This window comes from Phaeoacremonium minimum, assembly GCF_000392275.1.
Source record: "Phaeoacremonium minimum UCRPA7 unplaced genomic scaffold PA7_03_scaffold_124, whole genome shotgun sequence".
NCBI lineage: Eukaryota > Fungi > Ascomycota > Sordariomycetes > Togniniales > Togniniaceae > Phaeoacremonium > Phaeoacremonium minimum.
The window spans coordinates 201,739-226,230 of record NW_006921031.1 but is presented as its reverse complement, the minus strand read 5'-3'; the positions used below and the strand labels follow the sequence as shown (position 1 = coordinate 226,230).

The 24,492-nt window shown below is 50.9% G+C and overlaps 7 protein-coding genes across 7 annotated transcripts; 3 read left to right on the top strand and 4 right to left on the bottom strand.

The window, feature by feature from the left end:
- Positions 1–1,756: 1,756 nt before the first annotated feature.
- Positions 1,757–3,137, bottom strand: UCRPA7_1682 (putative adenosine kinase protein; the record flags this gene model as incomplete). Its single annotated transcript, XM_007914261.1, has 4 exons — positions 1,757–1,799; positions 1,962–2,457; positions 2,514–2,972; positions 3,086–3,137. 4 exons carry the CDS (start codon positions 3,135–3,137, stop codon positions 1,757–1,759), a joined length of 1,050 nt encoding a protein of 349 aa, XP_007912452.1.
- Positions 3,138–3,835: 698 nt separating this feature from the next.
- Positions 3,836–4,860, bottom strand: UCRPA7_1681 (putative 60s ribosomal protein l2 protein; the record flags this gene model as incomplete). Its single annotated transcript, XM_007914260.1, has 5 exons — positions 3,836–3,961; positions 4,015–4,112; positions 4,200–4,691; positions 4,755–4,800; positions 4,858–4,860. 5 exons carry the CDS (start codon positions 4,858–4,860, stop codon positions 3,836–3,838), a joined length of 765 nt encoding a protein of 254 aa, XP_007912451.1.
- A 1,935-nt stretch (positions 4,861–6,795) lies between these two features.
- On the top strand, positions 6,796–8,954 carry UCRPA7_1680 (hypothetical protein; the record flags this gene model as incomplete). Its single annotated transcript, XM_007914259.1, has 5 exons — positions 6,796–7,026; positions 7,127–7,296; positions 7,360–7,489; positions 7,540–7,911; positions 7,965–8,954. The coding sequence occupies 5 exons, from the start codon at positions 6,796–6,798 to the stop codon at positions 8,952–8,954; spliced, it is 1,893 nt and encodes a 630-aa protein (XP_007912450.1).
- A 1,557-nt stretch (positions 8,955–10,511) lies between these two features.
- Positions 10,512–12,058, top strand: UCRPA7_1679 (putative eukaryotic peptide chain release factor subunit 1 protein; the record flags this gene model as incomplete). Its single annotated transcript, XM_007914258.1, has 4 exons — positions 10,512–10,547; positions 10,635–10,719; positions 10,786–10,835; positions 10,889–12,058. 4 exons carry the CDS (start codon positions 10,512–10,514, stop codon positions 12,056–12,058), a joined length of 1,341 nt encoding a protein of 446 aa, XP_007912449.1.
- A 1,537-nt stretch (positions 12,059–13,595) lies between these two features.
- On the top strand, positions 13,596–14,405 carry UCRPA7_1678 (putative prephenate dehydratase protein; the record flags this gene model as incomplete). Its single annotated transcript, XM_007914257.1, has 1 exon — positions 13,596–14,405. One exon carries the CDS (start codon positions 13,596–13,598, stop codon positions 14,403–14,405), a length of 810 nt encoding a protein of 269 aa, XP_007912448.1.
- A 161-nt stretch (positions 14,406–14,566) lies between these two features.
- Positions 14,567–15,761, bottom strand: UCRPA7_1677 (putative maltase protein; the record flags this gene model as incomplete). The annotated part of the gene is made up of 2 exons (XM_007914256.1): positions 14,567–15,687; positions 15,743–15,761. 2 exons carry the CDS (start codon positions 15,759–15,761, stop codon positions 14,567–14,569), a joined length of 1,140 nt encoding a protein of 379 aa, XP_007912447.1.
- Positions 15,762–16,090: 329 nt separating this feature from the next.
- UCRPA7_1676 (putative maltase protein) lies at positions 16,091–16,612 on the bottom strand (the record flags this gene model as incomplete). Its single annotated transcript, XM_007914255.1, has 3 exons — positions 16,091–16,283; positions 16,334–16,387; positions 16,443–16,612. 3 exons carry the CDS (start codon positions 16,610–16,612, stop codon positions 16,091–16,093), a joined length of 417 nt encoding a protein of 138 aa, XP_007912446.1.
- Between the last annotated feature and the right edge of the window lie 7,880 nt (positions 16,613–24,492).

Sequence of the window (24,492 nt, the reverse complement as noted above, 5' to 3'; positions counted from 1 at the left end):
CAGTTTGACGAATCAACTACAAAGGCCTTGCCAGATCAATCGAATTCCAGCGTAGGAGATCTGCTAGGGAAATTCGGCGATCTACAAGCATCCCCTGTCACTCGCGAACGCAAATCAAGACAGAGTCTTACCAGGGACAGCCTTGGGAAGTTGGCTCAGGATCAAGAGACCCCGGCTCCTCATAGACGAGAAGAATTACGGTCCCCGACTGAACCGATGCAGTCAACGAATAAGGTAGCAGCTGCTGAGTTCGAGTCTGATTTTAATATTGACCGCGAGATGTACAATCTTGTGAATGACTTTCTGGCACCGCCTGAATCTCGGACTGACCAGGCTGTTCGTGGTGGAGATGAGACCTCGTACGGCATGCATTCATCCACTGCAAACGAGGTGTTTGGCTCACTCCAAAACAAGAGCCCTACCCCTGGCTCTGCAACGGCGAAAGCTTTTCCAACATTACCTTGGGATTTTTTCATCTCGCCCGCGCCCCATGGCCCAAGCCAGGAAGGCGGTGCAATGAGAGGCTTGGAGCATGAGTTGCGACAACAGAAATTGCCAGGTTCACCAGAAGACTTTTCTCAATACCGTGACACGCGCTTCGTCGAGGACCCGTTCACGTCACCAAGAGGCCTCCAATCTCCATTCCAAGACCCTAGACGCAAGATTGAGGGTTCAGACTTGATGTCGACGAGATTGACCAGCTCTACAGCTGAGCACAACTTTCCGGACGCTTACGCACGACGACCCCGAAGCGACGTTGCTGACATTCCGCAAAACCAAAATGGTGCAAGCGAGCGGTTTGGTAATCGATTTCCTGTTCCTGGTGACAGCAACAGCGGTTTCTCAGGCCAGCATCCCTGGCCTGCTGCAGACGCCTACACCCACACTCTCAATCCCCCGACTGCCTCGAACAGTGCTGCTTTTTGGCAAGGTCCTAAGCTTGGTGCGGAGAGAGCAGCGTTTACTTCGTCCAACTTCTCCCAAAATGCGTCCAGCCTGCCACCAGTAAATAGTCCCTGGGGACTGGAGGCAGCGCGCCAGACACACCCAACCCGGAAGAATAACATATATCCATATGGTGGTGCCCTGGTTGATTCTTCAGCCCACTTCTCGCCGTCCGGTAATCTCTATCAAAGCAATGGGAATTTTTACAACGCTACAACGGCATTTGGACGTGGTCCAATTGCGAACAAGGACGATCCCACTCATTTCAAGAATGCAGTGAAGAGGACTGAGATCGCCGCAGCAGTGGAGGCGGCAGATGCTTACGATCGTGCAATCCTTGCAGGTGCTCTGTTGGACGATAAACGACCTCAGCGCTGAGAGCTCGTTTGTCAGAGAATATTATACTACTTATCATGCCGAGATCTCTCACAATGTCTGCTTAATTGACCCTGGGGCTGTTTTCAATCCAATTGTAGCCCTAGGAAGACTGTTCGCTTCGAGGGATCGGAAACTTGATACCACATGCCTGTCACGTCTAAAGTGAACAGGAAGATGAATGAGTGTTGCCATATTTGGCTTATAACTAGTCATTTCAGAATTTTCTTCTGTGAAGACGGCAATATATGCCCCACTCGATCTCGCTGAACGAGCTCCGTCCTATGGGGGAATCATGAAGTTGAATTTCGAATTGCGACTCTTTCTCTCTTCTACCTTCCTGGATGCAATCACCGTTGTTGAAACCATGAGTCTTTTCCCTGTACCTTTGACGCCTAACCTGCTTTGAACACCGATGGAAGAGCCATTTGCGATTCTAGTTGCTAGAGGATTGGTAGGTCTGCTTAGGGAAGGGGTACCTGTAGGAAGTTAGCAATCGAGGGGTCGAGGATAGTTAGCTTAATTTTTTTGGGGGCTCATGTGCCCGTAATGAACGCATAGCGTCCAGCACACGAATAAACGATCATTACAACGGCATGTGTACTTCTATCAGGGTGTAGGATTCACTTGGGATGACTTACGAAGGACCCAACTCCTGGATGCTCAGCTTGGCCAGCCACTGGCCCATCTGGATGCTCTCTTCTAATGACTTGCCATCGACTATACCGGCGGAAAAACCACCGGCAAAAGCATCGCCTGCTCCGTTCGTGTCGTTGATCAGTGACTTGTCGATCGGATGAACTGGGAATTCCTTGACCTCATCCTCGCCCTGGACTGCCACGAGCGTCGGCTCGGTTCCCTGGGTCACAATGGCGACACGCTTTCGCTTGGTGTTCTCCTTGGGTAGGTTGGCCAGCGCTTTGGCGATTTCCTTCAGGTCCTTGGTCTCGAGACCATGAGACTCGGCGTAAGCAGCAGCCTCGGTCTCATTTCCGATCACATAGTCCCAGTAAGGGGCGCTGGCGTCAAGGGGGTCCTTGAAAAACTGAGGGATGAAAGGGGCCGAAAGCGATAGGATGAAGACCTTGTTCTTGGAGGCAGCCTCCTTGGCAAGCTCCTGGATAGCAGGAGGGCAGACTATTTAGAGTTAAGGTCTCGTCCTATAGATCATCTCGCAGAACATTACCACTCACCAGTGAAGTGATATCCACCAATGTAGTAAGCCTCGGCATTCTCAACCAGCTCCCAAATCTCGGGCTTCTTCAGATGGTCGAGGTCGTAGTGGTTGGCGGCTCCCAGATCCGTGCACATGCTGCGGTGATGGCCCGTGATGACCACACCGCAACGGCCGGTGGGGTGCTCCGGGTCGACGCGGTACTCGACACGCAGACCGGCCTGCTTGACGGCATCATGAAGGATAGCGGCGTACTTGTCGTCGCCCACACCACCGATGTAGACCACGCTGTTGGGCGGCAGGATATATTGTGCACCACGGGCGGTGTTCTGCGCAGCACCGCCGGCCAGCAGCTTCGCCTCGTAGTTGTTCAGGAGATCCTCGTAGAGGCCGAGATGCTTCTCCTCGGCGAGAATGGCATCGTTGGCCTTGAGACCATACTTCTCGAGCAGCTCCTGGTTGCCGAAGGCCTGGATGTCTTAAATTGGGCTGTCAGTCTGGGGGGCTATCAGGGTTATGGGGAGGAGGGGTTGGCCCCGGGAAGGACAGCTGGGATGGCTTTGGGATCTCTACAGCGCGGATGCAACTCACCTAGTAGAGGATTCTCCAGACAGAGCAGGCGGTAGTCCTTGGAAGTGCTCATCTTGTTCAATGGGTGTATCTTGGACGTTGTAGAGTGGAAATTTCTTCGCTGTTGGGTAGAAGAGACAGCGTTGGTGGGGGGTTTATTATGGTGGGGTAGCAGAGTGCGTGCTATGCATGTTTCGTGGGATGAGACGAATCGGGTCAGGCCTCGTACCAAAGGGCTCTTCGCCGGCCCGGCAAATGCCACTGACTTTAACATGTTGAGATGCTTTCGGAGGAATCGAGTTGAATCGTTCTCTGCTTTATGAGAGAGCTCAATGTCCTAACTAGCTCTCCAGTGGATGGTCTGGCGTTTGCATTTGTAGGTGCATGCTTGCTGGTTCCAAGAAAATGAATGATCCATTCCTTAGATCATACGAGTGGTATGATACGACTACTATAACCGTTGGCCACTCCGACCAGGGGGGTGACCTCATAAACGAAAGCGGGAAATTGGCGCTTGCCCATCAGCAACTGCTCTTACATTTAGATCCTCCATCTCTCTGGCTGAATTAGGCCTGTTATAGATGCATGGGAATTGTTTCAACATCACTCTTCACAAAACACACGATTTCAGTTCAGGAATTCTTTTTTATTCCACAAATGCAGGCACTATTCCCTAGAGCATGCTTATGGCCCATCCGTAGTACCATAACCGCAAAGCAAAGATCAATGCAATCCGTTGAACCCCTGCCCCTAGACGGAATCGTGAAAGCCTTACTCCTTCGTCTTCTGAGTACCACGCAGCAGACCAGTTCTTCTCGCAGCAATAAGACCGGCCTTTTGACCCTGTGCAGCGTACCTGGAGATCGTAGAGGCTTTACCGATATGTTGATGGTTACCCTATAGATTTTTGTCAAATTAAGAATCACAATCTCAGTGCTTGTTTCACTTACACCACCGTGAGGATGGTCGACGGGGTTCATGGCAACACCACGAGTCTTTGGCCAGCTGTTGCGCTTGACAGCGAACTTATGCTTAGCACGAGAAGCCTCTGTTCCATATATTAGCACAAAATTCTTCCAGGTTCAAATATGACAATCTCTCGATTCCACCTATGCCACCGCAGGGGAAAACGTACTCAGCATGGGCTTGTCAGTACGGCCGCCACCAGCGACAATACCGATCATGCCTCGGGATTGGCTGTGGACGACCTTCTTGGCGCCAGAGGGCAGCTTGATTCTCGTCTTGCCCTCGTCGGGGTTGTGGCCAACAACGGTGATGTAGTTGCCGGAAGTGCGGCCCAGAGTGCCTCGGTCACCAATCTTGCCCTCCACGTTTGAGACAACGGTACCCTCAGGAACGGAGCCCAGGGGCAGAATGTTGCCAACGGTCAGAGCAGCGTTCTTTCCGGCATAAATGAATTGACCAGTGTACATTCCCTCGTTGGCGATGAAGGTCTCGGTGTGCTGCTTGAACTTGTAGGGGTCCCGGAAGACAACCTTGGCCAGAGGAGCACCTCGGCCGGGGTCGTGGATGATCTCCCTCACAATACCGCGGACGTAACCATGTCGCTCGGCGTAGTCGAGTGTTCGGAACTGGGCCGGGGCCTTTCGAAGGCGAGTGTTGGCGGCTATCGAAATGTGTTAGAATTCCCAAAATCCCATCGCTGCGCAATTGACTAGGTTCGCCTTACTGAAGATGGATCCGCGACCCTTTCTCTGGTTGCGAATAACGCGACCCTAAAGACGTTTGTCAATAACTGCGAGGACACTGTTGGTATATTGGGGCAATCCTACCATCTTGTCTTGATGTTGATGTCGCTTCAACGGGTGGTTGAGGGAATCTCCAAGGGAAATTTTTAGCTGCGAAAATTGATGAGTTGTGGGCGGAAAGTGCGACCCTTTCTCTTGGTCAGGTGATCAGAGCCCCGCCCCAAGGATCCTAGCGCCTGCTTATGTAATGTTAGCCTGGTCTCTCCTCAAATGCAAGCGCATGTCACTGATCTCTTTCAACACAGTAGTAGGTGACCCGTCAAGAACTTGATTTATCATTGCGCAACCATTTGTTCCTCGATCAGCAACTTATCTATTATGTCAAGTTACCTGCCATGCCATGAAGAGGAATGGCATTGCTCATTTTACTCTACAAACTTTGAAGTCTAGGTCGTATGCACTCGCCAAGGGCTGAGTGTGCAAATATGACACTGTCTTGCACACTGTCCGCTTGGTGGCGTTTGCGGAGGCTGAGGCAGGGACGCGACAAAGCTCGCAACTTCATCACCTCAGTCCTCAAGCTCTGCATCATCGCCTCTATCGCGATGACCATCCGCATTCCTGTTTCCATCGTCTCTAATGGGACTATGGATGCTGTTTACTATTGCTTATTACATCTTTCACACGTCTGAGGGCAATTTGGATGGATCAAATAGCACTTTTACTGCCTTGTTGATGAGTTCCAAGCACTCTCGCGCTTCATCTACATCTCAGAGTCTGTTTGTGGACATGCTGGAATTTTTAAGTTGTTCGGGGTTGGGATGCGGAGAGAACGGGCCACTTTGCTCACAAACCGCGCCTGTCGATAGGTGGTGGCAGACGGAAATGATCAAGCGATCAGGCGGTGACCCTTAACCAGCATATATGACTCCCAGATGCACCAAGGACCTATCCAACATGTTTTGGTAGCAGTATCTGGAAATGCATCCGGGAAAAGATGCAAATGATACACGATGGGCATTTTCGGCCTCCTGAATCCGTCTGTCGGCAGTCAAAACCGACTCATACGCACCCCAACCCATCCCTTGACGCCGAGACCAAGCAAGTTATACACTGCCCTTGGTATTCAAAGCTCATTTAAGGTAAGGCGATTGACTGTTATTCACATCTCAAGTGGACCTGGGATGGTCATATCGTCAAAGTTTCACTTGGCATTTTAGAACGTGAGAGGGCCAAAGTTGGCATATATCGCGATGGTCAGATGCTTTGGTGCGCGTCACGGCGACGTCGTTTACAACGGTACGCACCGTTTTCACCGGATGATGCAAATGATAATGCAGGGTTTAATCGCGTGGTGATGGATGCGACGCCTGGTAGTCGACTTTTGAAGCTTGGCGGGGCTGCAGTTGCAGATGCCATGGGGTACACAGAGCCCATCAAGTCAGAGGTCGGTGATGGACTCATGCTGTACTAAGCTTCTCGCTTCAAGGTCCTCAGCTCTTTGACTGCTGTCAGCCATGGCTGTCATGACCATTGCTATATTTGCAAATTTGCTATCATTGGTGCTGACGAGGTGATATGGGGATACGATGATGACTGTTGAAAAGCTAAGACACGGGACATATTTGTGGAGGATGTGTATCAACTTGGATATCATTATCGTGATCAGCGGGGTGGGAGGCAGAGGACTAGATTGACAGCAGAGCGGCAGATCAGAGATGACGAGGCTAGGGTTTCCCTCATCAAGGGCTCTAGTCGAGAGCAAGCGGTCTACATAGCGGAACGTCGATACTATGCTTTTTCGAGTGGCCAGTCATAATAGAAAGTAGTTCAGCCTATCAAATTGTCTATCGTCTAGGATTTGAGGGTGCGGCTCTTCTATTGCTGGCGTGGAAATAGATACCTTACCTAGTGCGCTGCCAATTTGGTGTCTTTCCTCCTCCCACTTACTGTTCCTACTTACATAGTGCCCTTTCACAACTTTCGTCAAAGCAAGCCATTGCACACAACAAAACCCAAGCCATGGCCGACGATGACTCTTCCGAACTTTCCTCCCTCTCTTCTCTTTCTCCTGCCCCCTCCGACGATGAAGGCGACATTTCTCTCCAAAAACAACCAGACGGCATTCTGAGGTTCTTCCATAAGATCCCCAAGAACGCCTCAGAAACGCCCAAGGAGATGTCGCCGCCGCCGCGCAAGAGATCCCCGTCTCCGGAGCACGAATATGTTCTGGCAGATAATCCTGACATCGCAGTGAGTGTTCCCTCACTTTTGGCGCGTCCAAAAGTCGGATGAACGCGAAAATGCGCGTGGTGACTTTGGCTGACCAGGCTGCCCTTTCCGCCACCTCTAGTTCATCGTCATGTTCCGCAAGCGATTCAAGGACGAACTCCCCAAAACACTCCCTCATTTCGGCCCTCTCGAACTCGAGCAAGATATTGTTCAATCTATCCCTGGCGAACGAGTCGAGCGATTTCTGTGCGCAATTTTGGTTTTACTGCTGAACCGAAAGCAAGACATCAAGTATGTATTCAGGATGTCTGATTGCCTTCTTTTTGCGGACACATCTAACAGCGCATTCAATAGGCCTGGACACTACAATCGCGCTTTGGAGGATGCGATCAAGGAGTACAGTTCTCAATGGCCAGCAGAGTGGGAGGGTAAGAGTCCCCTCTCGAGTGGTGGCTCGTTCAACTCCATGACCCCTACCCAAAGAGTATGGCTGCCCTTCTTCGGTCGCTGATTACCTAGACTAATGTTTTCTAGCTTCTCCTTCTCAAGTCCCTCATATACTGGTCTCTCGCGCACTCCGACACGATCAAAGGTGCCATCAACAAATCCTATAAGCAGAACCGCCATGAGGATGATCTCAACCAGCCACTTTCCGTCCAGCCATGGGGCTCAGATGGAGATAAGCGTCGATACTTCCTAGTCGAGGGCGAAGACGACAGTTCTTTCCGCATCTATCGCGAAAGCAACCCAGCTGGTTTCAACCGAACATGGTGGAGCGTCGCAGGCAGCATCCCCGAAGCTCAGGCTCTGGCCGAGAAATTGACCTTAACCGACAGAGGACCGAATGCGAGGAAGCTTGTTACTAGAATCAACAATGCTATCGCAGGTTTCGAGGAGAAGGAAGAGGTAAGAAAAAACAGCAGCCACATTACAGGGAGCGCTAACATTTGGGGTGGCAGAAGCGCAAACGACGCGAGTATCGCCGCAGCCGCAAGGAACAATTCCGACGTCCTGAGGTGGGATTCTCTCTCTACGAGGGTCGCACCAGAGGCAAGCGAGCCAAATACACTTACTCTGACGACGAGGACTTCTACACTGATTCTACCAATCGACGATCCACTCGCAACACCCGCAATCATACCCCGATGGACTCTGGTCCGATCATAACTGCAAGTGGCCGTCAGTCGCGCCCCGTGGCTCGATTAAACGCCGAGACTCTTAGCAACGGCGCAACAAGCGCGCCAGGCAGTGTTCTTGGAGATGCCCATCTCGGCGGCGACGACATCGATATGGATGAAGATGGCGACGAGATTGGCCCAACTGGCAGGCCAAGAAGATCTGCGGCTGTCAATCATGGCATGAATGGTTGGGCTGGCGAGAACAAGAAGCGGCGCAAAGACTATCTTTCCGATGATGAGGATGAAGATAGTGAGCCGGATTTCGGTGATGATGAAGAGGATGATCACGTCCCTGACGAGGAGGACGATGATGAGGAGGAGTTCGAGGACGATCGCGAAAGCCTCGACGAAGACGATCTTGGCGACAGTCCTGACTCTTCTCAAAGCCGTGTCGTCAAACTCCGCATCAAGGTCGACTTTGACAAGGACGGCAAAGCCTCACGTATGGCCAATGCAAAGCCCAAGCTACAGGATACCCCTTCTGCTACTTCGCCTTCCGATGTCCGAAGCCCTGCCTCACCTTCGGGGGATTCTGGTTCACCTGCCAGCCCCCTTCAGATCTCCACTGGAACTCCAGAGCGGACCGGTGACGTGGTCAACGTTGCATTCAAGCGAAAGACACCAGACCCCGCTCCGCAGATGCCTAACGATGTTGAACCATCGGTTCCTTTGACGCCGTCTGGCGGTGTATCTACCTCTCTGGCTTTTAGAGGAAGCCCAGACAAGGTTCAGCATGTCCCACGACCGATCAACATAGTCAATGGGGAGTGAATTTTCCCCTTATCATGTTATGAATTCAGCACGTATGAGGAGTTTAGGGTTTTACCAAAAGATCTGGTGTACGGTCAGGTACTTCTTCACGACACGGTGTCGTTAGATGGTCAGCTGTGATAGCTTTTACGAAAATCGCCGAGGTACCTAGAGCATGATGATACATTAATAGATATGTATACTGGATAAAATATCCCCAAATATGTGGTTTGTGGTGACGCGTAGAAATTCCTGTGCGCGCCATCAACGTTCCAAACCCCTAGTATTTTACATGCAGACACGGCGCACTCGTGGTTATCGACCGTTAATCTTCTCATTCATCTCGTCATTTACCAGATTTTCCTCTTCTCCGCAGGGATTGGCCAGTTGTTCACTCCATACCACCACCTCCTGACTCTAGCACCCACCGTGTTTCCGTGTACGCGAGCGTTCTTGTTCCAAGATTGCCATCCACATATAGCAAGGTTGTAGAGAATACCTTGAGCAAAGGGCATCATGATCTAACGGGTGATCAGCATACTTCAGCATACCTGGTACAGAACATGGTAATACCTGATCCCGTATCGTGATCCATGCAACCTTCCAGTGAGTATCAGCAGCGGCTATACTGTGGAGGTAGCTCTGTTCAAAGCGCAGATCAGGCAGAGGCGGTAGGTGTGTAGACCGTGACCTTGGCCGCAAGACACTGTAGGGGATGTCCTCCTCATCATCGGCATCGTGAACCTCGTCCAGGGCAACAGGTATCTTCTTTGAGGCGGCGGTCGAGGGGTTCAGGTCGTGCCGCGGCGAGGGATCTCTCTTGATGTGCGCGGTCTGTATCGTCTCTGCGATCTGGATGGGTATGTCGGACGCCATGGGTGCTGCTGGCTATTGGCGGCGGGCGTATGTGCCGGCTTGTCTAGTGATGGTTCTTCGCTAGCTGTAGCTGCTGGAGAAGTGTGCCGAAGGAGGCTGTGACGTAGGATGAGTCGACTTCGAGTCACCTGGCAGCAATTTGAATAATCGTTGACACGAACGCAGTCATGAACCTGTCGCTAATTGGTAAAGGTTGCCTCTCTGTCGTCAAAATCAGCTGTGTGCTTCTCTGTATGGTAGGTAGGTAGACCGCGTTAGCTATTGAGGGTATCAAGGAGTAGAGGATGGGGATCCACCCTTTCGCTGCACGTTACCTCATCATTAAGGCAAGCTCTGACAGCAGCCCTGGAGAGTTTTGGTGGCGCGAAAAAAGCCGGGCCGCACCAGCAGAACTCGGGCTCAGGTCGCCTAAAGGAAGCCAAGGGCACCAATAGTAGCGGTTGGGCGCGGGGGCAGGGCAGTGCGAAATGTGGGTAACCCCCGAGCCCCTCTAAACCAGCATGGCACACTTTTCATACTTCAACTCTTGAATTTCCCCTCCCCCAGCACAGGACCCCGCCATCGACATCTTTGTTGACAAGTGCAAGCTCGCAGGCTCCCGGCTCTCCCTTGAGGCCATTCTGTTTCTTTCTCTCTACGCTCCTTAGACAGAAAAGAGCCCCCTGTTCACTTGCCGCGGCGTCTTTCGCCCACCCGGACAACATGTCTGACGCGCAGGCTAACGAAGCGGAGAAGAATGTTAGTCGTTCCCTTTTGCCTCATCGCGACTTGAAGCCCCCAGTATCGGCGACCACATATATGCTGTATTCTAACTCAGACCTCTAGATTGAGATATGGAAGGTGAAGAAACTGATTAAACGCCTCGAGGCTGCTCGTGGCAATGGTACCTCTATGATTTCCCTGATCATCCGTACGTGACAGAGCGCCCTCTCATGATTCACCTACCCAGGATATAGTGCTAACTGATCGGATATAGCGCCAAAGGACCAAGTTTCCAGGGCCGCGAAGATGTTGGCTGAAGAATACGTACGTGTTTGCCGGATCTCTCACAGTGAATCGGCCTGCTAACAGGTTGGTAGGGTACCGCGTCGAATATTAAATCTCGTGTCAATCGTCAGTCCGTGCTGTCAGCCATCACTTCGACTCAGCAGAGACTCAAGCTATACAACAAGGTCCCTCCCAACGGCCTCGTGGTGTACTGTGGTGAAATCTTGACCTCGGAAGGCAAGGAACGAAAGGTCAACATCGACTTTGAGCCATTCAAACCCATCAACACCTCTCTCTACCTCTGCGACAACAAATTTCATACCGAGGCTCTTGCAGAGCTCCTTGAATCTGATCAGAAGTTTGGTTTTATCATCATGGACGGAAACGGCGCTCTTTTCGGCACCCTGAGCGGCAACACCAGAGACATTGTTCACAAGTTCTCTGTTGATCTACCCAAGAAGCACGGTCGTGGTGGTCAGTCTGCGCTGCGTTTCGCCCGTCTGCGAGAAGAGAAACGTCACAACTATGTTCGCAAGGTAGCCGAATTGGCAGTGCAGAACTTCATCACCAACGACAAGGTCAATGTTGCCGGTATAATTCTTGCTGGTTCCGCTGATTTCAAGAACGATCTCAACGCTTCTGACATGTTCGACGGCCGCCTTGCTTCCAAGGTTATCAAGGTCGTCGATGTGTCATATGGTGGCGAGAACGGATTCAATCAAGCCATCGAGCTTTCTTCTGAGACACTCGGCAACGTCAAGTTTATCCAAGAGAAGAAACTCATTGGCAAGTATTTTGAGGAAATTAGTCAAGACACAGGACGCGTATGCTACGGTATTGAGGACACTCTCAAGGCACTGGAGCTCGGTGCCGTGGAGACACTCATCGTGTTTGAGAATCTCGAAATCACGCGCTGGGTCCTCAAGGACAGCCAAGGTGCTGAAGTTATCCTGCACACCACCAAGCAGCAGGAGACTGCCAACCGTGACAAGTTCATGGACAAAGAAACTGGTCAGGAGATGGAAGTTGTCTCTCAGGAATCCTTCCTCGAGTGGATCGCGGAACACTACAAGGATTTCGGCACGACTCTTGAGTTTGTGTCTGACCGATCGACAGAGGGTAACCAGTTCGTCAAGGGCTTTGGCGGCATTGGTGGTATTCTCCGCTACAAGGTCAACTTCGAACAGTTAGCTGATATCGATGACGATGATGACTACTACGACGGTAGGTGCTGCAAGACTTTTGTTTTCGACATGTGCTGATAGTCTTAGATTGACCAACCGAGTCCCTCGTGGATAACGAGGGGTCTCCAACTCAAGTAATCACGTCGGAGCCACCACCTGTTGAGATTCAACCGCTGGTCAAGCCGCGTGGCCCGTCAAGGGTCACGCCTGCTGATCGGCGCTTGATGAGAGGTTTCCCAGCCTTTCCAAGCCACTCCACTCATCAGGTAGCACGTCCAAGCCCGCTCCGCTCTGTAATGACAACTTCTTGAGTTACTACTGCGTATTCTGATGAGGTTAGTGTGCCTAGGCTCGCCCATTAACGAGTCCGACTGAGCTGACCACGTGTGTAGATGCTACCTCGGGTGCCCTGCGACGATTGAGAGGTTGTACTCAGCGAGAGTCTCATAGCCAGGGGGCAGGATAGACAGGAAGGAGAAAAGAGGTCAGGAAGCTTTGCGTCTCAGAGAGAGGAGCTGGGTATCAAAGCGGAAGAACGAGAATCGCATCCTCTAGACAACATCTGCAAGCCCCCAAGAGCGGGTAAGCCCAGAGTGGGACGTCTTTGATACCATTACTGTCCAACGATATTTGCCCTTCTTTAGCTACTGACCAAAAGTCACTCTTTATATTGATTGCCGATGTATCGACTTTGCATGATGCCTCTCCTTGATTTATTTTGATGCTTGTATGAGGAGACTGCCTGAAGCCAGAACAATACAAGTACTGAAGTAAATTTGCAGCGCATACTCGCATGAGTAGCGGATGAGCGGATGAGCCCATTTAGAAGATTTCTCTGCGCAGATGCGCTCAGTGCTTCCATTTCGGAGTCGTTGGTCTAGGTATAAGAGACGTCTGAGCCGGCCTAAAAACGGCGGGCCGGCTGAAAAGTTTTGGTGCGGTGCCGGAAGTCGACTACAGAGCACACAAGTCCCGAAATTCAGCGGACCCATAACGTCTTTTTCACGAATGAGACCAGCACTACCGTAACATACAAACGGTGATAATCTGCCGTGACCTGCTCCAACCAACAACCCCTCTCCTCCGCTGACGCGAGAGCTTATGATGTATTAGCTGGGGCGGAAAGAGATGTGACCGAACACGGGCTTTTTCGGAATATCTACCTCTCCATCTCTCGATTGTCGTGCTGGAAATCATTGTAACGGCGGAGCATCCTCAGCGTTGTGACCGACACTGGGTATCAAATAGGCCTGCCCGAGATGCAGATGACAAACGAGGGCTCTGAGGCCCGGCAGAAGCCATTGGTTGCTTTTCTAGGGCCACTCTCTTCGTTCTCTCATCAGGCATGTTCTTGTAGCTGGAGGTTCGATGAATGATTTGTATCTAACTATGCACCTCCTTATAGGCCACAAAGACCACCTTCTCGGAACAGGCATGGGAGCTGGCGCCAGTGGTTAATATCAAAGGCATGTCCAATGCGTCTCAACTGTTATTTTGTTGAGAATCCCTTGTATTTCCCTCTCTAACACTCTGGTCAGACATCTTTGATGTGGTACAAGCTGGAGAGGCGGAGTATGGCGTTGTGCCTTTTGAGAACTCCACACATGGGCCAGTCATGTTCACGCTGGACAACCTAGCAGACAGAAATGGCGTATATACAGATCTGTCTGTCTGTGGGGAGATATATCTCGACGTTCACCACTTTCTACTGGGCCACAAGAGCCCAGTACGATTTCTGGATGAGTCCCTCTCCCCAGGGCAGTGCACGCCGACGGCAACGGACCCCAACCCCTTGAAGCCCAGGGCCAAGCCGCTGAGCAGCCTGAAGCACATCACGCGCATCTACTCGCATCCACAAGGGTTTGGCCAGACTGTTGCCTTCCTATCGACGTACCTCAAAGGCGTTGACCAGATGGATGTCAGCTCGACCAGCAAGGCCGCCCAGCTTGCGAGCGAGGACAAGACGGGCCAGAGTGCGGCCATTGCGAGCGAGATTGCTGCCGAGATGCATGGCTTGGATATCCTGGCCCGGTGCATCGAGGACCGCGACGACAACACAACCCGCTTCTTCATAATTCACAGGGGCGCGGAGGGCGGGGCGCCAAAGTTTAGTGCATCAAGCAAAAAGGATGCTGCGGCCTTGGGTAGTGCGAGGTACAAGTCACTGGTCTCGTTCACGGTGCCACATAAGGCGCCGGGTGCACTGGCGGATGTGTTGGATGTCTTCAAGAAATATAAGCTGAACCTGACGAGCATCAATAGCTTGCCGAGCCTAATCCAGCCTTTCCAATATCTGTTTCTGGTAGAGTTCGAAGGCAGTAAGCTTGACGATCCCGATGGAATGGTGAAGGGTGCGCTCGAGGAAGTGGACAAGGTGGCTCAGTCATGGAGGTGGCTTGGGAGTTGGGAGAATCAAAGAACCTGAAAGGTCGCTATTGTTAGATTATGGAATCTAGAGGCATTGACCCAGTTGCTGTTGTGAACAGTTACAAAACAATGTGATCAAATTTCAATGTCTTAGGTCTTGCAAACTATGCTTTGGTACAGACTGACCTCTAGATGCCTTTACGCAAGTCAAAACACTCCTCAGTTCAGGGGATCAAGCATATACAGGTTTCCCTCCCATGGACGCAAGACGCGACTTAATCCTGTCTCGCTTGACGGCATTTCAGATTTCTCCCCAGCATCGTAATTTCCAACCTTGAAAACATAGCCTGGTTCGGGAAGAGTTACTGTCTGCTCCTCGTTGGTGAAGTTGAGTGCAATCAACGCCTTCTTGTTTCCGTGTTTCTTTGCGAAGACAAAAGTCTGCTCGTTATCTGGCTCAAAAATGTCGAACGAGCCATAGATGAAAATGTCGCCGTTCTCCTTGCGGAACTTGATCATGTTTTTCCAGAAGTTCAGCACCGAGTCCGGTTCGCTCTGCTGTTTGGCCACGTTAATCTCAGGGTAGAGATCGTGAACTCGCATCCAGGCACCGTCCTTGGAGCTGGTGAAGCCGGCATAGGGTGAAGAGTCCCATTGCATGGGTATGCGGGCGTTGTCTCTGCCGAGAATTTGGATGCTCTTCATCACATAGTCCAGCGCCTCCTTGTCGTTGTTGGTCGAAGCTGCAATAGAATTGTAGAAGTTTAGAGACTCGATGTCCTTATATTCTTCAATTCCCCAGTTCTTCGGTACATTAATCATGCCAATCTCTTGCCCTTGGTAGATGAAAAGTGTACCAGTAAGAGCACACATCATCATAGACAACATCTTAGCCGATTTGACTCTATATTCTGGTGCGTCAGATGCATATCGTGAGACAGAACGTCCTTGATCGTGATTCTCGCAGAAGGCGGTCGTCCATCCGTCGGTACCATCGATGAACTGCTGCCACTTCGAGATGATGCCTTTTAGCAGAGGTAGCTTCCACTCCTTGAATTGGTACTTATACGAGAGGCCTTGCCCAACATCCACGATATCGAACTGGAAGACCATGTTGAGCTGTCTGTCTGAGAGCCCCACATACTCAAGGACTTGTTTGGGATCAGGAGTGTGTGGTAGCTCGCCCACTGTCATTGCATCGTACTTGTCTAGAACTGTCTCGTTCATTTCACGAAGGAACTCGTGCATCCGTGGCCCATTACAGTAGATCATCCAGGCCGGCTGTTCGACTGCACTGGCGTTGAAAATCGGCGCATCCTGATACTCCAGGCCTTTGCTGTCTGTTATTCGATTTCAGTATTTGTTCAGTCAGTGCGTGCCTCGAAATTTGCTTACACCTGAAATGTGTTAGCATATGCTGTACGGCAGATCACCAAACCGGGTATTTCGTGCCCGTGTGAAGTGTGAAGAGAACTTACATGTTAACGCAGTCAACTCGAAATCCATCCACACCTTTATCGAGCCAGAATCTCATTGAACTGTCATAAATGGCTTTCCTCGTCTCTTCATTTTCCCAGTTAAGATCGGGCTGCTGCTTGGCGAAAAGATGGAGGTAGTATTCCTGCGTCTTCTCATCCCATTCCCAGGCACTCCCACTGAAGTGGCTTCTCCAGTTGTTTGGTGGCATTCGCGTTCCGTCGGCCGCAAACCTTCGGCAATCAGCAAGCTGTCTGTGTCTATTGTTCACACGTTCGGGTCATACTTAGCAGGCTTCCAGATATACCAATCTCTCTTCGGATTGTCTTTGGACGATCTAGACTCTTTGAACCAGGCGTGTTCTTCTGAGGTGTGGTTGATTACAAGATCAAGTATCAGGCGCATTCCTCTCTTATGACACTCCTCAATAAGGACCTCCATATCATGGACAGTACCATATCTATAGAATGTTAGTCTAATTTTCAAGCGTTCTCAGTGCTTCATACTTACGGCGCGTATACTGCTTCATAGTCCGAAATGTCGTATCCCATATCGACTTGGGGGCTATTCTTGTTAGTGGGCTCAACGTAACCTCTTGATCCAACATGATGTCTCTCACCTCTCAAACATTGGGGAGACCCAGACAATATCAATGCCGAGATCTTTGAGGTACTGAACCTTGCTGATTATACCTGGGATGTCTCCTAGGCCATCTCCGTTGGAGTCCTTGAAACTCGCCGGGTAGATCTGATAGACTACACCCTCTTTCCACCATAATTTGGCAGCCATGATCACGATTCTCTTGTATGGCTCTCAAAGGATACAATTTCTTTTCAGCCAAGACTTGACTTACACCAGAAAATCCAGGCTTCACACTACAATGTGTGTCGTATTAATTGAAAATGCAAGATGAGATTCCACCGTTACAATGACAGTCCGGGGTACTTTGACTGATAAGTACTTTGTGGGTTCGGTAGATGAACCGGAGTTCGTGGGGCACAGCATGCCGTGGTGGGCGGTTCCCGGGGCCACAAATCTGGGCAACCGGCAGAGCAGTCCAACCGGAGAGCTTGCCGGTGGTAATTTGGGGGTTCAGACGCTGGTAACCTCTCTTCACGTCAACCACGATTACGCACGACGTCACGAAAGTGTCCTATCTCAGAGCTGACAACACCTAAACATTGCCCGCACGACGATCACGCGGACCAACTTCAGCACATTTGGCAACGGCAATGCCCACTTTCGCTCCAATGTTCGCGGAAACTGCTAACGACAGCTTCGAATCCGTCTGGACCGAATTGCTCTAACTCCTTACATACAATGGTCCACGAACTGGGGCTGCAGATGGCGGGGTCGAAGCTGCCACGCATTTCTGGTTAACCGCCTATCGTTAAGTCGCCGTCGATGAACCTGGCAGTCTGGTATCATATGACTGTGTCAGTCCAATGGGGCTGTCGAAAGTGAATGTCGTTCGGAATTGCTTCATGCTTGAAGCATGGGCTTGGGGGGGCTGCTCCGGAGGAATCTGCGTTCGTATACGGCTTGCAGGAGAAAGCCCGAGGTGAGCTGGTGTCCTCACGCTCGGAGGTTACTTTGTGGTCTCTAAATTGCTAGAAGGCTGTTTCCATGGCCTCTCGGCTGGATGGACAGCATTGAACACCTCGAAAGCAGACCAGAAAAGCGTTCCTTCCGTCTCCAGGGTCCGTTGAGTCAACGGAATGCATCCTCGTTGGAAAAGGGGGAAGTCACGTTGAAGAGTCTCCTTCCTCATTCTGAGCCTGCAATCGACGACCTACCCACCGACCTCGGGAAGCCTTCCAGTCCTGATGTACTGTCATCCTCCCAGGGCTTTGTTTCATCGCGTCTTCAATTTCTTAGGTTTTCGCTTCACGTCGCTGGGTATTGGCGTCCACTTCTAGAATTTCTCTTATGGATTATCCGTATTGTTTGCTGATCGACATACACTTCTGCATTCTTTGACTGCGAATCATAGAGCCTAGCTCTAACAGCCCGCGAGAGATTGACCAAACGATTACTGTGCAATACATTCAGATGCACTATGCCTGGCGCGACAATGCCGGTTCCCGTTTTACGTCTTCCATCCGAAATGGAACTCCAGCTGTCAATGCATGCCCCTGCCCCTACAGAAGCTGGTTCGAGTCGTACAACACCGCAGGAATTACAAGAGATGGTGTTCAACGAGCATGAATACCGCCGCCGACTAGCCCTATCCGCGGAGACAAGAGACACGACTATGCCCATGTCAGAAGCTGTGAAGGAAGCACGGCCAGTATTCTAGCGAACATCTGGCTTACTGGGCTCTGTTGTCCTTGCAGGCTACTCTATGGCCCTGGTGACCGGGCTCTTTGCATCCCCGGCCTTTCGAAGGAAGTTCGGAGATCAAGGTCCCCAGACGGATGATATACAGGTCAGTTACGTTTGTCCTGTGTCCACCAAGTCAATAAACTCTGACGGAACATTTGCTGATGCGACGGCGTTGATACTACTAGATCTCGTTTATATGGCAAGCCCTATTGCCATTCGGTAGTCAGATCGGATGCTTCATTAGAAGTGTAACCTCGAGTCTTCCTACAAAACGATTCGGCTACAAAGCTACTACCGGAACTTGTTTGCTTGCATCGTGTCTAGCTACATTCATCCCTTTGTACGCTGGACACCTGGGAGCTCTCTTCGGTGGCTGTATTGTCCAAGGTATACCGTTCGGTATTTACTCAGTGTCCGCCCCTGGATATATGGCAGATGTGGCATCCCCGCGGTTGAGATCGATGATGACTACAGTCATCAATCTGTGTTGGTAAGAACGATGCCTCCATAATCTGGATATTGCTAAAATAATGGATACAGGTGCCTCGGGCAGATGTTCGCTGCTATCGCATTGCTAGCCGCAGGGTTTTTCTCAAAGGACTGGCGATTCCGGGGACCATTCGCTTTCCAATTTGTAATCTGCAGTGTGCTATTCGTATTGATCTTCTTTCTACCAGAGTCGCCGTCTTGGTATCTCTCAAATCACAATGTTCCGGAAGCGAGGGAGTCTTTGAAGAAGTTACTCCATAGAGACTTCCATGGGCGCGTGGAAGAGAAACTAGCTGCGCTCGTGCAGACTCTGAAAGAGGAGGAAGATCGAGAGCAAGCACTTCTGCATGCGCGCAAGGAGGCGCAAATCAATGGGGAATTTGTCCGTCGTCATCTAGCAATATTCATGAACCCAGCACGTCGACGAACCGAGATTGCTGCGACGACGTGGGTTATCCAGTCACTTTGCGGATCATGCTTGATCTCATGGGCGACCACGCTCTTCAAGAGAGCAGGCCTTGCCGATTCCGTCATCTTCTTCCTCAATATCGCATTGACAGGTGTCGGGGTTCTCAGCACCTTAGCATCATGGCCTTTAATGCAGTACTTCGGCAGACTGCATATTTACCAAGCCGGCCTCGTCTCCATGACCATAATTCTCACTGTTGTTGGGGGCATTGGTTTTGCTTCACAGATAACTGGATGGGTACCTGGATCGATGCTCATTGCATTTACTCTAGCCTACAACCTCACAGTGGGACCCATCACCTTCTCGATTGTATCAGAAACCTCATCGATCCACCTTCGAGCACCAACAATGGCTTTTGGCTCTGCCTTGTACAATCTGACCCAGATCGCTTTGCATTTTCTCCTTCCACTGATGTTGTCGGCTGAAGAGTAGAACTTGGGGCCGAGAACTGCGCTGGTCTTTGCTGGAGTCTGCGCAACTGGGTGTGTGTATACACATTTCCGTATCCCAGAAACACAAGGCCTGAGTGTGCGACACATTGATATACTGTTTGAGAAAGGTATACCCTCAAGAAGGTTTCAGATCGAGACAGGAAGACTATCTGCGGAAGAGGACCGTGAGATTCGCCCGGGGCGTAAGGCAAACCAATGATAGGCGCACTATGCAGAACAGAGACGTTCATGATCAGTCAGGGATGTTTGTTCACGCAAGATATGGTATATCAACTAAAATAAAACCGCTACTTCTTCGGACTGGCTCCTCGCTGGTATCTCTTTGGTGATTAAAATGCCTCGCCCCATGACTCCTTACATGCAATGCTCTCATCATCAAGTTGCCAATATGCAACTTCTAAGCCAGCCGAAAAAGACAACGCTGGTGACAGTGGTGGTTACAAAACGTTGCAGCCGGGAAACGACCTGAAGGTCCGTCAATATACCGTTCTGAAGCACATGATATCAGCCTCGGTATCACTCCCGAGAACAAAATACACAACCTCGATCGCAGGTGCAGCTAGGGGACGGCTTACCATCTGCTGGCCTCCCACTCTATGGCCCAAGCGCAACAAATCTTGAGTCGCTCCCGTACGCTCGTCGTTGCCAGCAATCGATACTTCTCCTCGTCGTTCAGCGGTAATATGCTCGCAAACCACCATGGAAAGACGGCAGGGTCGTCTGGGCATTCCCCATATATCGCCAGGATACGGGCGGTCAACCATCCAACGCTCTGTTCCCGCATGCGCTTGACAAAATCTGTAACAAAGTCCATCAACTCTCTCGTCGACATCGTCTCCAGGTCCGGGCGTGTAAGTGGTAAGGGTCGGCTCGGTGCTTCTTCAACTTGGCCGTCGGGTGCAGGCGACTGTGCCGGCTGGCTACTTCGTGTTTCGGATGCTTCCAGTTCCTCTTCCTCTGCAACGCTAATATCGTTTATCTTCTCGGTTTTGGCGACAACATAACCATCCAACATGCTGTGGCGGACAATGCGGAACCTAGAAACCCCGATAGTCTCAATAAGGCTGCGACCATCTGGGAAGAACTCGACATTGACAATCCGCAGAAGGGTGCCCAGCTCTGTGAAATTAGGGTCCTGATATGTTCTAGGCCTTTGATGAAGGACCATCCCAAAGGTCCTGTCTCCTTCAAGTGCGCGGCGAATCATAAGTCTGTACCGAGGCTCAAAGACGTGGAGGAAGGTAGGCATTCGTGGGAATGCTAGAGTGCAGACGAATACAGATGTGTTGAACTCGCGGTCCTCGTGAACATTCTCCCCCTGTACAGCCTGCTTCCTGAGCTCAAGCTCGTCCGCCCAAAATGCGGTTGTAATCTTCGTGATCAGGTCGTTTGGAGGACTCGAATGCCGGTTTACATGTGGTATAGCAAGTGGCCGTCGACACACTGGGCAATAGGAGGCATGGTCCAAGACTCTCTGAAGACAACGACGACAGAAGGTGTGACCGCACGGGGTGGTTAGAGGGTCGTAGTATAACGCGTAGCAGACCTGACAATCCATTTCCGTCCTTACGGTAGCTTTGACCTGCTCCAAGACAACGTAGTCGTAATCTCCTTGCTGATCTGCGTTCGAGATGGCTGCATAGCTCGCTTCTGCCGTATAGCCGAGTTCCCCCATCTGGGCCAGCGAGTAGGTTGCGAGCAGCCGCCCTCCACCCAGGACATGAGAAGAGCTTTTCGGCTCGTGGAGTGAAGATATACCCGCAACAGCCCATTCATCCTTCTCTGTAATGTCGACCGAGTATTGAGAAGCTTTGGCATTCTTTTGCTGTTTTTCCAATTCCAATCTGACATTCGCGAGTGTCTTACTTAGTACCACATCCAACTCGCAGTCCCCGAGGGCATGTTCCTTCCCGCACTCGGCGAAGGGGCAATCGAACCCTTGCATCCTGCTGGCGGTAGCGGGGTATGATATGTGTGCGCGGATATGTGTTTCTGGTATGCATTTCTTGCAGATTGCCTTTCCACATGGTAGAGTGACTGGATTCTCCAGTAGATATGAGCATCGGGGACATTGGAATAACCTGATGACTTCCCTGATCTGTTCTGAACGTAGGGAGCCCACCCCTATAGGCACGCCAACTCGGTTCTTTTCATCTTCGGAGATGGTTTGAGAACTTGATGCCGGCGCCCTGATTGCTGGGTTTGGCGACATGAATGTCTGATGTGCCCGCCAGCGGTCGGGTTTTCTTTTGTATGTGCAGTCACCGATCAGGCTTTGGGTATCACGACCCATTCGTCTTTGTGTATGTGTTGAATGATACGATGATGACAAGGTTATGGAAAGAGCTCAGGCATATACGAGTTCCCAAAATGGAACGCTGGAAGGAACGTGAGCAAAAAATATCGTTTACGCAGACAGATCATTGGGGGGTTTCTAACGACATGAAGTGGATAAAGCCCGTCGCAATCATGATATGTTTATGGGATTGTCAGGGCGTCTCCTGTGTGCCTGTCTGTATGTGCAAGATGAGGATTGAACAACTGCTGGAGTTCGTGACGAGTGTGCTGAACGCTAGAAGAGGCAAATCATAGTGTGCGGATGCTAGAAATCGATGTCGCTGCTGGAGTCATGTGGAGGTGTGCTGGAAGCATCATGGAAGGCGACTAGACTAAGAGGAAAATACGAGAGCAAGACATAAACAGACTAAAGACCAGCTGCTTGGGACATAGTCGGTGTACATACATGATGCCCGGGACGTCAATCCAGGTGCAGTTGCTTGCTCCGAAAGTGATGAGATCAGTCGGTTGCGTGGTGTCTGGGAAGCGTCTTGTGGGAGCCGCTCCCCCCACCGCGACACGCGAGCCGGAGGTGCGCATGTACCCCAAAGTACCGTCGCTCTCGGTACGGCTTGGATGCGCTTACGGCACTGTTTTAGAGCCAGTCCCTAGCACCCTGCACTTATATGTATGCATCATCGAAGTCCCCTGATCATCCAGTTGCTTCTGTCGCATCTTTCCCCGTCCGCCCTCCTCCCATATAATGCTGGACCCCTCCATCGAGCGTCATCGGGATCTGCTGGTGGCCATTGGTCCTCGCACCGTCTTCAGCGCCATGCCCAAGGATCACTCTCGGTCTTTGCTTTGAATAGCTCTTGACTGTGTCAGCCTCGGCGGCCTGATGGGCCACTGATGATGTATCACGGGTCGAGACCTGCATCATAGTGCAAGCGTAGAGGCAAGGTTTAGCGAAAACGTCCATGTGAGGTTCTGGGCTAGTCTCCACTGGCAGTCTTGGGTCTACAAGACATGATAGATAGAAGACAAGTCTCGGTGAGGTGGTAATTAAGGTTGGGGTCCTGACATCAAACAAAAGTCGTAGATAGAGGCAGAGAAGCATATCGTCGCGCATGCCTCGAGCACGCCCAGGTGAGATCTCATGGCATTAAACGACTCTCGTAAGACCTCAAAGGCCATACTGACATGGAGATTATCAATCTCATCGGGCCAACCATCGTTGAGCGGATCTCGTCGAGTATGCGCTTGCTTCTTGCCGGCAAGCGAAGTGGCTGCCCTTCGAGCTGCGACTGACATCAACACCTTTGAATCGCAGCAGAAACCGCGGGGCAGATGCGGTACCTGCGGATACCTGAGAGACAAGCAGACAAAGGGTGCTAGAAACGTCAGATTGGTGCCGCTAGCTCAGGCGGGCAAGGTGCGGTTTTCGACGATCCCTGCCGCCCCTGGAATCGCAGCGCTGTCATCGAGCGTTCTGCGTACAGATCGAGGGTTCACTTCCGATGCGCTCCAGTGCTGCTGCGCCGTTGTCTAAACCAGCCACAATGACCCGTCCTCGTTGCCAGCTGTGATTGGGGCTGAGAGGGCGCTCGCTCGCCCGTCTAAGACCGCATTCTGCTACTATGCCGAATAGTCTTTTGGAATTGTCCGGACGATGAACAATGGCGAACCCTTCAGGCAAGAAAAGGGTAGTCCCCTGCTTCTAGAGAACGACTAGGCGGTCGCCGTACCCGTAAGACCGGTTCTTGGAACCAAACCCCTAATAAACGGCGCTAAACGTCCTTATCACTCGTGCAAGTTATCTCGCTGTCCGATAATGACCGTCTTGATTTCGATTTCATTTGAGACAACACATTTAGCAAGCTACTAAAGGAAGCGACTTTGTATATTCTTCAGCAGTTCTCACCATAATGACTGAAGACAACAGATGAACAATTCAGCAAATTTGGAATATGCAGATGGAAGAGCCTAGTAAAATTACTGCGCCATCTTTTACCTATGATAATAACAGTAGCAGCCACGACCTCGTGAGAAACGCTCTTTCCAATTTGAGATGCCACCTATCTCACCTGGCCAGTCTCCCTCTTCCGACATACCAACAATGAACAAAGCCAAAAGTTGTGATCTGATACAAGGACTCAGTCTGCGATGATAGATGAGAACTCTCCTCCAAGGTTCGGAATTAGGAATTGTCCGATTTCCTCTGTAGGTAATAGCGCTGAAAGATGTTAGCATACAATTAAATGTCAGTTGCCCAGCCCACCACTTTCAACCCGAAAGAACCGATTAACTATCCGCCCGTGGTATACATGAAATAGTAAGATGTATTGAAGGACGATATGTATTTTGCTCCTTGTAACTGGCTTGTTTCTCAAGCAGATACGAATGGCAACAGCTCCTGAAGATCATGCTTGCTTCTCTTTCCCATTTCTAGATAGTTCTGTGGTACGCGCATCCTGGTCGCTCTCACTGCCCCGTAAACAGAAATTCGTGACGCGCATTCGAAAAAGAAACGCGTGTCATTTGTATTCACTTCTATATTAAGCCTTCACGTTCCATCGGTAATATCCTGATTCGTAAATCAAAAGTGAAATAGCCCCCCTAAAAAAAATAATTAATCAAAATCTGAGAACCCTCAA